The sequence below is a fragment of the Pinus tabuliformis genome, chromosome 4_2 (assembly GCF_031772625.1).
Source record: "Pinus tabuliformis cultivar Carrire ecotype Pingquan chromosome 4_2, CPIR1, whole genome shotgun sequence".
Taxonomy (NCBI): Eukaryota; Viridiplantae; Streptophyta; class Pinopsida; order Pinales; family Pinaceae; genus Pinus; species Pinus tabuliformis.
In genome coordinates, this window is record NC_142304.1 from 1,089,986,423 (window position 1) to 1,090,003,462 (window position 17,040).

Sequence of the window (17,040 nt, forward strand, 5' to 3'; positions counted from 1 at the left end):
CGAAGGTGCATGGTTCTCCCCGAATGATGTTGCTCATGGCAACACCATACCCTTGAAACTGACTTGGCTTCTTACTTTCTCTGAACGATTCCTCTTGGGTCAACATGTTGATCAACATCTTGCAAGGTATCTTGTAGCCATAATGGTCTCTTTCTCGTAGGAGGATCATGAGGTGGAGGATCAAGAGGATCCATAGAACCCATTGGATTATCAGCAAGCTCATTCTCAAGTTCTGGTTTAGACTCAGATGCAGGCTCTTTTTCATTAACAGTTTGTCTTTTAGCAATGGCAGGAGGTGGAGAGTCTCTAGCTTTTCTAAGAGCTGCATCTTCATCAAATGTTACGTCTCTGCTAAACTCTATAGTTCTTTGATTAGGTACATAAATTCTATAAGCTTTTGAATTATCACAATAACCAACATACATACCTTTCTTTCCTGAAGCTTCCAGTTGGTTCATTTTCTCTTTTGGCACATGGAAGTACACATGACAACCAAAGATTCTCAAATGACTCACCTCATGCCTTTTACCAATGAAGAATTCTTCAGGAGTTTTATTGTTTGAGGCCCGATGAGGAGTTTGGTTTTGCACATAAACAACAGTGTTTGCAGCGTCTCCCCACAAGAACTTTGGTAGCTTTTGATCATGCAGCATGGCTTTGATTGCTTCCATAATGGTTCTGTTCTTTCTCTCAACGACACCATTTTGTTGTGGATTGTATGACATAATGGTTTCTTTCTTTATTCCAGCGTCTTTGCAATGATCATTAAAATCATCGGAGGTGAACTCTCCCCCATTATCATATCTGAAAGCTTTGATTAACTTTTCAGTTTGATTTTCAATAAGAGCCTTGAAATCTCTGAATATGTCAAATGCTTCCCTTTTCTTTTTAAAAAAGAATATCCATGTCTTGCGGGAGAAATCATCAACAAAAACCAGGAAATACAAGTAGGCACCAAGAGAAGTAACAGGGATAGGTCCACATAAATCAGAATGTATGAGCTGAAGTACCTGACTAGTTTTTGTTCTACTTGAAGGGAATGGTCCCTTTATAGGCTTTCCACTTGCATATCTTGGGCAAACTCCTTCATGATTCATTCTGATCTCAAGCATTCCAGAAACCATCTTCCTTACATGAGATAAGAATTTGTAGTGTAGGTGAACGAATCTTTTGTGCCATAACTCACATTGAAGATCTGTATCGTGGACCAGTGCATGAATGGGTTTACCATTGACTTTGTAAAGCCCTTCACATTTTGATTCAAGAGTGAAGACTTCTCTCATACCTGAGTTCAAAGGCTGGGTTAGAAATTTTCCATTAATAAAAGCAAATTTCGTTCCTTTATCTTCTAGAGCAAATATGGATACAAGATTATTTTTCAAATTAGGTACATACAATTAACTTGGTGAGTAAAATTATCTCCAAGCATAACATTTAAATTAGTCTCCCTCTCAACTAGATTAGAGAGTGCTTCTTTGTAACCAATAATGTGTTTGAAAGCACCACTATCAACTAACCAACTATCAAATGAATCTGCAGAAGAATAACTGGAAATAGCAGACACAGGAAATATTTTGATTGAATTTCTGCTGCATTATTTCTATACCTTGGATTTCTTGTTTTCTTAGGATGGCCTTTTCTTTGATTTTCAGAAGCATCTTTTCTATAATTAGATTTGTTTTTGAATCTAGGCACTCTTCTTCTTTTTTTACATTTACGAGCAAAGTGATCATGCTTTTGACAGTTAAAGCATCTAACTTTTGACATGTTTAGATTCCCTTTATTTGATTTGAAAGCAGATTTCTTTTTATTACCTTTCTTTGTCTTGTCATAGGCTGAAAATGTAGTAGGTTCTCCTTCTTCATGATGTGAAATTCTCCCTCTAGAGATCATTCCAGCCTCCTCTTGGATACACTTTCCTAGGAGCTCATCAAATGTATGAGTAGTGTTGATATTGCTGATGGTGGTAATAAAAGTCTCTGAAGCAGGAGAAATGTCTTCAAGTGCAATCAACACCATTTATTTGTCGAGTACAACTTCACCAACTGTTAACAATTGATTCCTGATTTTGGTCATTCTCAAGAAGTATGTTGGAACTGTCTCTCCTCTGTTCATCTTGATGTCCTTCAGTTGATTCTCCAAGGCAATAATCTGGTTCAAGTTACTAATTGCAAACATGCCAATTAGTGTGTCATACATTTCTTTAGCTTTTTTCAAACTAGAAACATAAGTAATGAGATGATCACTAAAAAAATCAAAGATAATTTTTCTAGCTTTGATTTCACCCTTTTCATGTTTGGATTTAACAGTAGCACTTGAATTCTCTAGTGGATCAGCTATTATGTATTCAACATACTCCAAAACTTCGTGTTCTTCAAGAGTGATATCTAGCCTTGATTTTCAGGGACCAAAGTTTGAAACATAGGACAAAGTAATCTTGATAAAAAAAATCTTTTGCAACAAGTGGGATTTTTTCAGGTGATCTCTAGTCTTCTTGGACTTGTCTTCACCAAGGCTCCGATAGCATGTTAAAATTTGAAAGTTCTATGCATAAATTTAAAAATTCTTTGCAGAAACTTGAAAGTTCTATGGAAAAAATTGAATGTACTTTGCAGAAAACTGAATGTACTTTGTAGAAAATTGAATGTTCTATGCTGTTACAATTACTTAGAATTCAGATTTCTTTTTCACAACTTTTCATATCAACAATTGTAAATAGAACATAAACTTAGGGATCATACGAAGACAACTAAGCACAAATATTAGACACTGATATTTTTGGTCCAATGACCAGGGCAAGACCCCTCAAGGGGGAAACCCAACTGATTTTTCTTCTATTAGATTTCTCCAATTGTCCAGCGAAGTACACATAGAGAGAGAGAATGGGAATGAATAAAGTCTCCAATGTATGATCAACTTGCAGTTGAAGTGCACTTGCTCCTTGCTTGAAGATCTCATCTTTTTCTTGATTAGATCATGTCTTTCACACTTGCTCTAGCTCTTCCCTTGCCTTTTCTCTTCACTAGCTCTCACACTTCTCTTGCACACACTCCACTTGCTCTCCTTCCTTACAATGAACATGCTACTCTCAACTCTCACTTGCTCTTGCTTAAATATACGAGAAATGATAGGAGTTACAAAATGAATTAATGCCTTGAGCCAATAATAGAGAGAGAGGTACATTTGTCTTGAGGAGTTACAATTTGAATTAGGGAGAGAGAGAGAGTTACACTTAGACATGAGAGAATATTTGGTGAGAGTTACAAATCGAATTGAATGAGGGAGTTACAAGTGCATTTAATGAGTAGGAGTTACACTTTCGCTATACATTGAATCAGTGAGGGAGAGTCACATTCTCTTAAGTGTGGAGTTACTATTTTATTTCAAGAGAGAGGTTCAATTTGTCAAGTAAGAGATTCACAATTTAATTTACTTATTCCATAAGAGAATTCGAGTTTATTAATCCATTAAAGGTGAATGACTTTAGACTATTTTATAAATAATAATAACACTAGTAAGGTTAAAAATAAATCATGATTGATTTGATTTTAAAGTGGATTCCATATGTCGAGATCATCCTTGATTGTTTAGACTTGGTTTTCTATTTTTGGAAAGTCACTTCCAAATTGAGACGTGACTTACTATTTTTGAAAAGTAATATTAAAATTGTTAGAAATGAAATTTTATTATAGGTGGTTCAAATAGAATTGAAAGATATGATTTCTTTTAGGAGAAATTCATCCTTGAGCTGCCAAATTTTAACAAAGACAATGCTAATTGCAAATTGATGCAATGACAAAGAAAATTGAAAATCTTATTCAAAATCTCTTATCTTTAGGGTGGTAGGGTGGTGCAAGGCGAAGATTGGAGTCTCTTTTAGGTTGGGGCTTAATAACACTTCAGGGCAGCAAGGTGGTGCTAGGGCAAGTTGGAGCCTGTGCATGGTGTTGGAGCATCCTTTCAGTCGGAGCTGATAAAACCAGGGCGTTGGAGTGTCCTTCCAGTTAGAGCTGGTAAATCAAGGCATTGGAACATTCTTCTGGTTGGAGTTGGTAAATCAGGGCATTGGAGCATCTTTTTAGTTGGAGCTGATAAAACCAGGGGGTTGGAACCTTCTTCTAGTTGGAACCAATGTTTTTAAAACCGGAACCGGTGACCGGACCGGTCCACCTAATGAACCGGTTTACCGAACGGAACCGGTCTAACCGGGACTGGTTTGGTCTAAACGAACCGGTTTTAAAAAAATACATTAAATAATTAATTTTTAGTGAAACAAAACTATTTTTAAGATGTAAAACCATGATTCCAAGCCAATAGAGACAAAATATGCAAAGTTTGCTCATTTATATACCATGTAAAGGTGAATATATCAAAATGGCACCGAGTACAATACATATCATCGACAAAATAGCAAAATACATAAGAAATGAGGCTCTAAATGGCCTATAAAGTCCAAAAACAATGCTGCAAGCTATGAGGCCATTGGCCTACTACAAGTCTACAGTGTACACATGATCAATCACCAAGTCCATCACGACTACTAGACACAGGATCATCATCAAGAGCTACATAGACATCATCTGGTTCAGAGTCTGAGGATGCCTCAACCTGATCTACAACTTCAGTATCAATGCCACCAATGACAATAGAAGTGGACCTAATGGAAGCACGAGTTTGTCGACCTGCACGACTAGTGCCTTCCATTGGTTCCTTGCCTTTCCTTGACGTTGCTACTGATCTCGGTTCTGATGCCGCCACATCATCTGCCTCATCCCCCGCTAAAGCCATATCGATATCAAAATCAGCCTCAAACACAGGATCTTCAGTCTCCTCCACCCATTCTGATGTTGGATCAATATCGTCCAACACAATGGGATCTAGATCAGGTGATTTGCTCATCATTTGGTTCCTCCTCAGTCGAAGATTGTATTGCACAAAAACAAGATCATTTAACCGTTTTTGTTCCAAACGGTTTCTCTTCTTCGTGTGTATGCGCTCAAAAACAGACCAATTGCGCTCACAACCTGAAGCACTGCAAGTTTGACTGAGGACTCTAATTGCAAACCTTTGCAATTGAGGACACTGGCCACCAAATGACTCCCACCAATGTGCTGCAAAGAAAAAGACATTAATTAGTAACTTAGTTTATAATTTGAATTGTAAAGATTCAAGAACGTAAACAATTTTAACTTGAAATGAAAAACAAAATGGAAATTGGAATTGCTTACCTGGTTGGTCCACATCTCTTGCCATCTTTGCCAAGTTTTTGCCAAAAGTACCACTTGCCATATTGAAAATAGTAAGCTGTCTATGTATTTCCAACTGGTCTACATGGCTAGGGACCATGCGCTCCAAGCAATCAATCAATCCAGCTCTGACCTCTCCATCATGCTGATCTCCTAGCTGATTTTTATAGTGATACCTTGGGTTCAAAAAATACCCGGCTGCATGTATAGGACGATGGAGTTGATTGTTCCATCTGTTATCAATGATCTCCCATATACGGCCATATTTAGCTAACCTGTCCTTGTAAGCTGCCCGTATCTGCTCCTTTGCCTGATCCATAGCTTCACAAATGTAGCCCATGGCCAATCTTTCCCCATCCACCAACCTTAGCACCTTAACAAGGGGCTCGGTAATTTTCACAAGCTCTACAGACCTTTTCCAAAAATAAGTGTCTAACACTTTCCTTTTGGTGTCTTTTCCATCTGGTCTACGAGCCCACCGAGATTCAGACCATTCATCAGAGGAAAACATTTTTTGCAAGTTTTTATGTTGACCATTGAGACATTGCAACGTGAGGAAGTGAGTTGCAAATCTCGTAATTGCAGGCCTAACAAGCTCTTTGCCTCTAGTGTGTTTCCTCATTAGGTTCAATACCCATGAGTGGTTGTAAATGTATTTTGTAATGCACTTGGCATGCTCTACAGTGTTTTTTACCCACTCCACTTTGCCTATATCCTCAAGCATGAGGTCTATGCAATGTGCAGCACATGGATTCCAAAATATGGTCTTATATTTGGCCTCAACCATCTTTCCAGCAAGAACATAGTTTGAGGCATTATCAGTGATGACCTGCACAACATGCTGCTCCCCAACTTCCTGAATAACATTATCCAAAAGCTCAAATAGAAGGATTGCATCCTTTACCTTATCAGATGCATCAACTGATTTCAAAAACATGGTTCCTTGAGGGCAAGAAACAAGGAAATTAATGATAGTGCGGTTCTTTCCATCGGACCATCCATCTGACATAATGGAACAACCTGTTTTGAGCCATGAATCTTTAAAATCAACCAAATACTCATCAATGGAAGATATCTCTTTTTGCAAAAGAGCTCCCCTCAAGTCATGCATACTAGGGCCTTTGAAGCCCTTTCCTGCAGCTATAACAGAGTCCCACATAGCTTGGTAATAAGGTGAGCGAGCAGCATTAAATGGGATATCTGAATCATACCACCATCTAGCAATGTATTGGTGAGAAGTTTCTTTGCATTGTCTTTTCCAATGTTGATCCAAAGTGGGTTGAGAACTTGGCTGGGAGGAAGTGGGATTAGAAGAGGCAATGTTGGCAGAAGATGAGAAATAACTTTGGATGTTTGTTCTCTTTGTTCCTTTTGATGGTTGGCCAATAGAAGGATGAACATAGTGAAAGGGGTCATTGGTGGAAGGGATAGAAGTGGAGTCTTGAATCTCATAATAATCATACCCACTCTCTTTCATGGCTTCAACTAATTCCCTCTTCCTTGCAATGTCATCTTGGATGGCCTTCTCCCTAGCCTTATCCTCAAAATTTTTCAAGCTTGGAAATGTATTCTGCCCTAATAGGACCTAACAGTGCATTTGGTGCATCACATGGCTTTACTTGGCCTCTTATCCCAGCCAAGTGTTGTTTCAACCTAAGAATACCCCCACCTCCAATAGATTTATGGCATAATTTGCATATCATTTTTCCATCAATTACATCACAATGAGCCCATGCACTGTCCTTTCCTTTTGGAGCCATGTTTGCTTGAAATAATAACAATTTGCAAAGAAATCTGCGATTTAAAAATAAAATTGCAGCTAAGCAAAATGGAAAACCAAAGATAAATGTAGGAAAACAAATGCACATGCAAGGCTCAAGCTACAAAATTTGATAGCATAGAGCTAGAGAGTTTATAGCATACATGATAGATCATAGAAGTGAGAAGTTTATAACACATAAAAAAAAAAATTCATGGACAGCAGACTCAAATGAGGAATTATCAAGTGCAAATCCTTACCTGGAAATGCAAACTAGCTCCCTTAGCCTCCTCTTGAAGATGACAACTCCACTGACAGCTACACACTATCTCCAAAATAGCTCCAACTCCAACTCCAAGATGACTATTTCAGAAAAAACTCCACACTCTCCAAGCTCACAAACAAACTCACAAACACTCCAAATCAGTTGTGTGAGACAAATGAGAGTGAGAGGGGTCTCTTATAGCTTGGAGAGGGTGTTTTTGGAGGGAAAATACCTTTACCTCCCCCCCAAAACCCCTAAACCACAAACCACCAACGCCTTTTTGCATGAATCGGTGGGCATGCCATAAACCAGCCGGTTTAGGACGGAACCGGCCGGTTTGATACAAACCGGCCGGTTCCGTCCTAAACCGGCCGGTTTGATACAAACCGGCCGGTTCCGTCCTAAACCGGCCGGTTTTCACCGGTTAGGGCCCCAAAAATGGCGAAAGGCAAGGTCTGACCGGGTTTTTTGGCCGGTTCGGACCGGCCAGCTTGCTAACCGGCCGGTTTGACCGGTTACCGGTTTTTCAAAACGGTTTTTAAAACATTGGTTGGAATTGGTAAACGAGGGTGTTGGAGCATCCTTTCAGTTGGAGCTAATAAATCAGGGGGTTGGAGCCTCATTCCAGTTGTTGCTGGAGAATCTTGGAAGTTGGAGCTTCCTCTTGATGTAATCATTAAAGACCTCATTAAAAATGTTTGATGGTTTTTCTCCTGGAAGTGTTTCGACCTAAAAATCTCGTGTATTGTCTTTGATGTTGTGCATTGTTGAATGGTGTTGTTGATTTATATTTTGATCTAATGCTAACGATAATCAATGATCTGTGAAGTTAAAATTAACTAATTGAAGTGAAATATTGATTCACCCCCCTCTCAGTGTTTCCAACATGGGTTTGGATGTGCATTTTAATAATCTCCATTGTACTCTAGTCTCTCGGGGAACAACACAATTCCCAGTTCACTCTATGAAACCTCAACAAAAGGTATTTTTAGTGCTGATCATTTGTAGAATATTGTCCTAACCAATTGCAGTTCATGCAAATTATGCATATGTTATTGCATCCACTGCTCTAATTTTCTAAATTTTATCTTCAGCATAAAACTGTTTCAAACACTGATATGGTACTGTTGACATGGGAACCGGTATACAGAATGGGCATTTATTTCTAGCATCTCTTATAACAGAATTTTTCTGATAGATTCAAGAAACTGGTCAGAAATTGCATGTAAATGGAAAGATACAAACCTGAAAAGTCGAACAAATTATGCTCATCCATCTTCATGAAAGAGCTGAACAGTGAAAGCATAAGCTTAAGGTATCAATATTGATTTTATGGTTATATGATCTTCTTGATTGGTCGAAGCATTTGCAAGAAGGCAATACATCTTGTCTTACAGGGATAATGCTAAACAATTTCTGTCCTTCTGCCCATAAAATTTAATGGATTTTTTGCAGCTTCTTGCTATTAAAAACACATCACTTTAGCATTATGTACAAGATTTCCCCTATAGCACCTTTGTTAGCTGTAGCACTCACTGTGGAAGTAATGCATGAATAATGTTTGGAAGTGCAAGAATTTGTTTGGATTAACAATGAAATTGTAGCAAATACCTCTATAATTTTGTCCTGGTAGAATAAGAGCTATGAGATACATCTTTTGAATAAGTATCTACAAGTTCAATTTTATCTTAAACATGTTAATTACAGTTCTCCGTTCAGTTTCAAGGTTTGGTTATCCTTTATCTCAGGCAAGCTATGTGCAGGACACGTTCTGGAAATGCAAAGGCATATGTGTTTTCTTATTTCCTTTGTTGAGGAAAAATGTTTAACAGTTCGGCTAAGGTCGAATCCAAAGCATGCCTTACATATGTAAGTCTAGGTCTCTACATAGTACATACTATTGTAGATGGTAGGTAACTTGAAAGTTCTAGATTAAAGCAAGGAAAATGAAACGTCCCAAGGGGATTTTTGCCCTTAGGGATTTATTTTTGACTAGGGTTTCAATAAATCAAAAAGGATTATACAACAGCAGTGCACATTCATCCATTCATATAACTGTAGGTATGCTTCTATATAATTCACGAATAATATAAAGATGTTCAACAGCAATATGATTCTTCAACAAACCACTAAGTTAGGGCTGACGGCCCACAAACAGGAGATCTATTTGACCCGGCGATAACCCACCAGTATAATTCTAACCAATAACACACCAGTATAATGCTGATTGCGATATCAATATTCAGTAGACCAACATTCTAACTGTAACCCACACTAACACTCTCCAATTCTATGGTTACTTATACTATGAAGTTTGAACAACTCACTGTCTAACTGTGCTGACTCCAAACTCGTTTGCTGTCAAGGGGGCTTGTGGCAGCCCTGTCCAGTTCCAAGCTTACAACTGAGATTTGGAGTGATCCCTTTAGCCTTTCCTGCACTGAGCTGCGATGGTCTCTGCTGTTCGGCGGGGTCCAAACTTACTGCCACAGGAGTCCTAGCTTTATCCTTCAACAGTCTCAAATATAACCCCTGTAATAATTCATTGTCACAACAATGCCCAGAAGTAGGCTGACCACGAGTGATACTAGGCCCTAATTCGTCCTTACATTGCGGTAGGGTCCGAACTGTCTTCCTGTGGATGGTCGCAGCCCTAGAAGGGCTGATCACTAGGCCACTGTCCTCAAAAGTTCAAAACGAGCCTCAGACTTGTCTGGTTACTTCACTGCTCCTCACTGTGTCTCAAGAAGGGAATGAACCTTAGTTGTATCCACTGTTAGCATAAGCTGCACCTTCGCTGCCTCTAGAACAGCCTCAGACTTCGGATGAGAAGGTAGAATCCTTGATCACACAGAATATCTTCCTTGCTGGCCAGAACAGAGTCGAGATAGAATCATTTATCATCATTGATTTGGATTGGAATATCTCTGTTTCTTTTAAGCTGCAGCTCTGAGGGTTTTAAGACCCCCTTTTCTTTTGACTAGTTTTGGTGGAGGTGATCCCACCCTAGCTAGTCTCCTCCTTTCTCTGTTCTGTTATAGCACAATCTCTTGAAGCAACTCAGTCTAGGTGGTTGTCCCAAATTTTATATGTTGGATCCTCATAAGCCCGATCATAGTAATGACTCAACAACCTCAAGTTGTAGTGCACATAAACCAAGCTTTCTGCCCGGTTTTCATTGAGTCTGTTTCTTCTCACATTATGTATAAAGCTGTAGGTGCTCCAACACCTCTCTGCAGAAGAAGTATTTACAACCTGTGAGAGAACTTTTTTTGCCAATTTTGGCAAAAGTCCCTGGCCGTTATATGCTTCCCACCATGTGAGAGCATCAAATCTGTCTCTATCTTCCATTGCATGGAAGGAACCAAAACAAACCAGTGCAACTAGAGTATCTGCCTAATTCAAGACGTAGATTAGCACATTCCTCCCTGTGTCAACTTGTCTAATGCTTGCAAATATCTTGTAGATACCTCTTCATCTATATGGGGTTTGACCCTAACCCCACCCCCAGGTGCAAGTTGGCCCAACCAAGATGCAAAGTAGTATTTTGGCGTGAGGATATATGCCAAGGCATGTAGTGGAACATTAAGTTTATTCCACCGTGTACACACACAATTGTGAATCAGTGTATACAAGTTGGGATCATCTTTCTGAACAATATCTTTTATTTGCCCCAACATGGTATCCATCTGCTCATACACCTCCCCAATCACTGGTTTATTTGTATCTGCAAAACAAATCATGTGATAAATGGGCTTGGTGAATTCCAATACTTACGTCACACGTGCCCAAAACTGACCATCAAGAGCGGTCTCCTCCACCTGTTCAAAACCTTGCTTGTTAGCTGCATTTGTAGCTCTTTCCTTTAACACCTGCCAGTGTGGACTTGATACCATGCTAGCCAATGACTCTCTTACCTTCAAGAGGTCCCTGAAGGTGAGGTAATAGCTAGCAAATCTAGTCTTCGCAATATTCAACAACGCCAATCTTGAGTGACTGCGGAAAAGGCCATGGGTATTGCTATGATTTGTAATAAATTTTATCATTTGTTTGCCTCTCTTGTACAAGTCACCAATCCATTTGTATTGTTGGTTTTTGTTCTTAATAATATTATGCATCAAAAGGTTCATTGTGTGAACCAAACACCCAGACCAAAATATGTTGGGGTATTTATCCTCAATAATTGCTCCCGCTGCCTTACAATTAGGAGCATTATTAGTGATGACTTGGATGACATTGTATGGCCCAATATGTTAAGTTGTTTCAAGTAATGGTTTTGCAATGTTGATGCCGGTCTTGAACTTGTCTGAGTAATCATATGCTACAAGAAACATGGCACCACTAACAGACACATCAAGAACACTTATTTGCCTTTTACATTTGTCCATCCATTAGATACAATGGACACCCCATGCTTAGTGCAAGAATTTGTCATTCTACTCAAAGAATGTGATATTTTTGCTTTTTCATGATCAAGTCCAATGGTTCTAGCCTTGTCATACCCAGGGCTCTTGTATCCTTTAGGGGAATAATTTATGGCAGAAACCATTTCATGCCAATAAGGTGAACGTAGAACATTGAATGGTATCCCACATGCATAGAGAAACCGATAAAATTTTGAATCCACATCATTGCTACACCCTTCATCAAGGAGATATGATATGGTTCTACGCCTTAAAGAGATGTTTGGTGACCTTGTGCATCCATATCCACTGCCATGGGAGGATGCTGAAGGAGTTCTTTGTGCATGTGATTGTGAGCTTGGTTCAAAGAAACCCTTTGATCTTTTAGATTTGTATTGGGTTTCCTCCTCTTTCCTTATGTATTTGGCTCTCTCTGTTGCTGACACACCTGTACATGTTTTGATTCCTATTTGTTTATCTCCATCCCATGGCCTTTTCCTGCAAAGGTGCTTTCTGGCATGGGTGTATGAACTTGTGTAATTATTGTTGCAATGGGGGTAGTGAAATTTAGTGGTTCCACCCCCTTTCCTTGCTTTAGGGCTAATAACATATTTCCACAATGGGGTTTGGTCTTGTTTAGTTTTTTGAGCTGAATGATGTTCACTCTCCTCCAGCTCCTCCTCACCAAGGTACTCCTATTCGGGGTTTTCATCAAATCCACTATAACCTACTTCTTCATCCCCTTCTTCATTTTCAACCCTCCTTTTTCTACTCTCCAACACCATAATAATAAAAAAAGGAACCAAGAAGAAGAAAATGCCAAGCAATATAACCATGATGTTTGAAATTTGATGTTTTGAATCTGCAAAAAAATGGAATGGGAAATAGAGAATTTTATTTATTTATTTATTTAACAATGAAGATAATCTTTTTTGCTAGATTATAGTGTAGATCCTACCTCTTTGGCCTCCAATCTCCCCTTGCAAGCTCTTCAAACTCCTCCAAGCTCCTCTCTCACCAAGCTCCTCTCCTTGCTTCAAACTCTCTCTTGCTCTCCAAACTCTCTTGCTCTCTCTCACTTAGGATGAAGTGAATAATGGAGGGGAGAGTTTATTTATTCCCCCTCCTCCCCTTCCCTCTCTCCCCTTTTCCCTCCCCTCGCCTCTCTCTCCATGCCACCATCGCTTCTCTCTCGGCCGTGCGGGCATTGCTCTCCGCCAGTAGGGAGCGATTTTTCCAACTGGGGAGCGGTTGGGAGCGATTGCTCCCCGACCGCTCCCTAGTTGGAAAAATCCTCTCTGAGCGACGGGGGCGACGCTCCCTCCATCGATCCCAAAAAAAACCAGGGAGCGGTTTCGTGCTCCCGAGTTGCTCCCGACCAGAGCGCGCATTGGGAGTGGGATCGAGGGGGTGGGTGGACGTTCCCCGCAACCCTGCACCTAGAGGACGATAGTTTGGAGGATGGCACTATACATATTGATGAACTGGAAGCATAACTTATGAGAGAGGAAGATGAAGAAACAACCATGCCACCCCCACCATCCAGTAGCACTGTTCGAGTTTTAAGTCTTGTTCCTTTGCTGTTGTCGCCTCCATGTACATCTTCACGTGGAGGGCATGTGTCTTCTGGTTCTGGTCGTGGGATTGTGGGGGAGGAGACTCCTAGAAGACCACTACGACCTGCTCAGAATTTAGACATTATTCGTTGTGGCAAGAGGAAGTAGTAGATGATAGATTTACTCGTCTTTTCTAGTTTCTAGTAGTTTTAATAATTGTTGACTCTTTCATATTTATTATGATATTTTTTGTAAACAATATATGACAATTTAAGTTTGAAGTTGGCAATTATAAGTCATTGGTAATGAATTATTAATATGATGCTTCGTGAAAGTTGAAAGTTGTTCCATTTCATTTCATTTTATAACATTTCATTTCATGTTAGATATTATTTGTTGTAACGGTTACACTTAGCTTACAACTTTGCTGATCAATGATGATAAATGTTATATATTGAATTTTGAAAGCTTGAAACTTTAAGATTGATGAATCATGATTCATGAGACTCAGTATATTGTATGTTACTAACTTGTGGACTTGGTTGATGAAGATTATAAGTTCTAGATGATTGTTGTTATATGGTTCAATCTATGTTTTTTATATCTAATTCATCATTCTACATGTTTTTGGTGACATATATGCATCAAAATATAAAAATTATATATTATATAAAAAACACTCTGGATTCGCTCCCAAACCGGGAGCTTCTGAAAATGTCGCTCCCGCTCCCAAGTAACCCTGATCTCTCCTTTATTTATAGATTCCTCATGGGGGTTTCTCTTCGTTAAATCTAATGTGAGGGGTTACAAGTGTAGCCCCAATTTGGGCTTTTTGCCCCACCTATTCCAAATTTACCCAGTGTTGCTCCAAAACATTGGATAATGGATTTCCCCCTTTATCAAAGACTATAGCCTATGGGGTTGGATATGCTATTTCATCCTCCCTTGGGCAATAAATCCATAGGGTTACAGAAAAGTTGACACTTTTGAACATGCTAATGCTTATTAGGAAACTTCTATTAGAATAAAAATACAATTTCTCCACCTGAAACCAGATTGTGAAGAACAGAGGCTGACTGAGCATGAGTTGTGTTTCTAGCTAATTTAAATGTTGCACGTAGTTTAGCTGTATCACATATCAGACCTGCTTCTGTTCCTCTTTTCTGTTGTTGAGACTTAGCTTCATTCTCTCTGTCACTGTGAACCTTGGAAATCAGAAGGGTCAGACATAAGTCTCCTCTTACCTTGTTTCACTGGAATCGTTTTTGACTGGAGACTGATCCTCCATTACATTTCTTTCATTAACTGCCTACAAAGCTATTTTCCTTTCTGTTCTAGGAAGGAGCTGCTTTTTTTGTTTTTTGTTTTTGTTTCAACACCTTTCTCTTGTTTAGCTAGGTGGAAATCCACAGTTTTCCTTTCCTTAATCATTTCTAAAGGCCAAAAATTTCAAGATCAACTCCTTCGGACAGATTGCAGTGAGATTGCTGGAATTGTTGCAAACATGATGTTGAAAAGTCACATTTTCATAGTCTACTACTTGCTTCTGAAACACGACAGAGTAATCTATGGGAATTTTCTTTTGGTAGGGCTCATGGTCAAAATGATCTTGATGGAAATTCAAACAAAAAATTATAGATCTCTGAACTTTTCTATATAACAAACTTTTCAAGAGCATTACTGCTCTTTTCAAAGATCTCTTTTTCCATAAGTGCATGGGAAGACTAAGAAGTTTAACCCAAACAAGGGAGTAAAAGAGGGCTAAAGTGGCTAGATTGAACTTACGAAACTAAGGCTTCATGAACAGGGTTCACATTTCCTCAGAACCATGCACCCTCTCTGAGCAGGTAGATCTGTCATTAGGTATGATGTCTGGTTTATGATTTATCCAAGTATATGACAGGTGTAAAATGGGGTTAAAGTGGCTGGATTGAACTTAAGAAATTAAAGGCCTCATGAACAGGTTCACATTTCCTCAAAACCATGGGCCCTCTTTGAGTGGCTAAATCTTTCATTAGGTTTTATTATTTATCCAAGTATACGATGAAGAGAAGTTTTGCACCAGTTCATGGAGACCAGATGCTTGAAGGGCATTCTGTCTTGGCTAAAAACTGCTAAACCTGCAGATCAGAAAGGAATTTGAAAAAGCTAAAATCTTATTGTATCCCAGTTGAATCCTGCTTTGCAGAACATGTTTCTATTACTTTCCACCTGAAATGAAGTGGAGTTTTAAATTGAGGCATGACTGCTGTCATGCTTAGGTCCAAACAAGGCTTTATTAATGTTGCTTTAGGGGTTGCTGTTGCAGTCCCATTATGTACTGACTAGATGTACTTTTTAGTCCTATTGACCTTCTTAGTGTGGTCATTTGTTGGACATTAATAAAATTATCTTTTCTTATCTTATCTAGAATGAGATTACCACTTTTCTCTCAAACAGAGCTGTTTCTCCTCCTAATATATTCTGCCAACCCCTGGAGAGTGGCTAACAACCTGCTTCAAAGAAGTGCGTGAAGATGGTATGATTCAGCAAAGCTATTCAAAACTTACAACTATGGTGTACTGCTAATCACCATTACTCCCACGACCACCCGGTTATTTGTTCCTTCATTGGGATGCCAATTATTGGCATTTATTTTAGTTTTAAAACCCAAGTCATAGAATTTGTTTAGAAACATCAGTTAACTCTTTAACAATATCAGGATTCATCGTAAACTGTACAGTGGCCTGTATTGCTACTTTATTATTTAACTGATTTGTCGTAGATGTTTTAACAGCCATGACACTTTTAATTTTTAAATGCTGGACTAATCCATGAAGTTCCTTTGATTATAACTTATAATCATAGCCTTTAGGGCTATGAACAAAATGCTTGTTTATAATTAAATTCTTATTCTGGTTTCTCTTAATTTTCTTGAATTGGTGGTTGATACTCTGTTTCGGATGCTGTGAAATTACATGTTAAAAGATCCATTTCGTTGTTGTATGCAGCTATAATAGCATCATGGCAGCAAAAAAGGGGAATCCACCAGTGATGCCAGGCATAATGACCCCTGCAGGCCCCCTTGATCTTATGTCTGTATTATTACGTAGTCGGGTTGTTTTTATTGGTCAACCGGTAAACGCCCAAGTTGCTCAGCGAGTTATATCACAGCTTATGACTCTTGCTGCCATTGATCCAGATGCAGACATTTTGGTATGCCTTTCACCCTTGCACTGTTTTCAATTATGCATTTAGTGGATTAGTTAATTTACATGCATTTTCTGATGGGCAAAAACAGTGGATTTCAACAAAGAGCACAGGAGGCTTCATTTCCTTTACAGTTCTTTAGAATGAAATTGCCAATTTGATTTCCCTAAACAAATTGAACAAGCATTGATGTCAAATATCATCTTCATCAAGTTGTAGTTTGGGATTATAATTTATATAAAACTAATCTGGAGTGGTAGACTGTATTTTTTGCTCCAAGGAAAATCTTGCAGGAAAACCCAAAGGATGCCTTCCCACATTTGTGGATGGCATCCCTGGTAAATCTGTTGGCATAGAGTCATAGACTAGTGCACCTCATCCAGGGGGTTTCAAACTGGGCACCTGCCATCATGGAACTAAGCCGAATGCCCAGCAACACTAGTGACATCAAGTTGGGCTAACCCTTGGGCTAAGTAGCAGACTGTATTTAAATGGTTAATGCCCATAAATAACTTTAACCAAAGTGTAAGAACCAAGACATGGTGTCTTGAAATATCTTATTAAGAAATGTCATTTAAGAAGACTTATTACATGAGAATAATAAAATTGCTAGTAGTCAATG

General features: G+C 38.9%; 1 protein-coding gene across 3 annotated transcripts in view; it reads left to right on the forward strand.

Annotated features, from left to right (window-relative positions):
- Positions 1-17,040, forward strand: part of LOC149173434 (ATP-dependent Clp protease proteolytic subunit 6, chloroplastic-like) — a 214,074-nt gene that overhangs the window by 91,499 nt on the left and 105,535 nt on the right. For all 3 annotated transcript variants that reach the window (XM_089424602.1, XM_089424604.1, XM_089424603.1), the window contains exon 2: positions 16,220-16,424. In XM_089424602.1, coding sequence (XP_089280728.1) covers positions 16,220-16,424 — 205 coding nt within the window. The remainder of the gene's footprint in view (positions 1-16,219; positions 16,425-17,040) is intronic.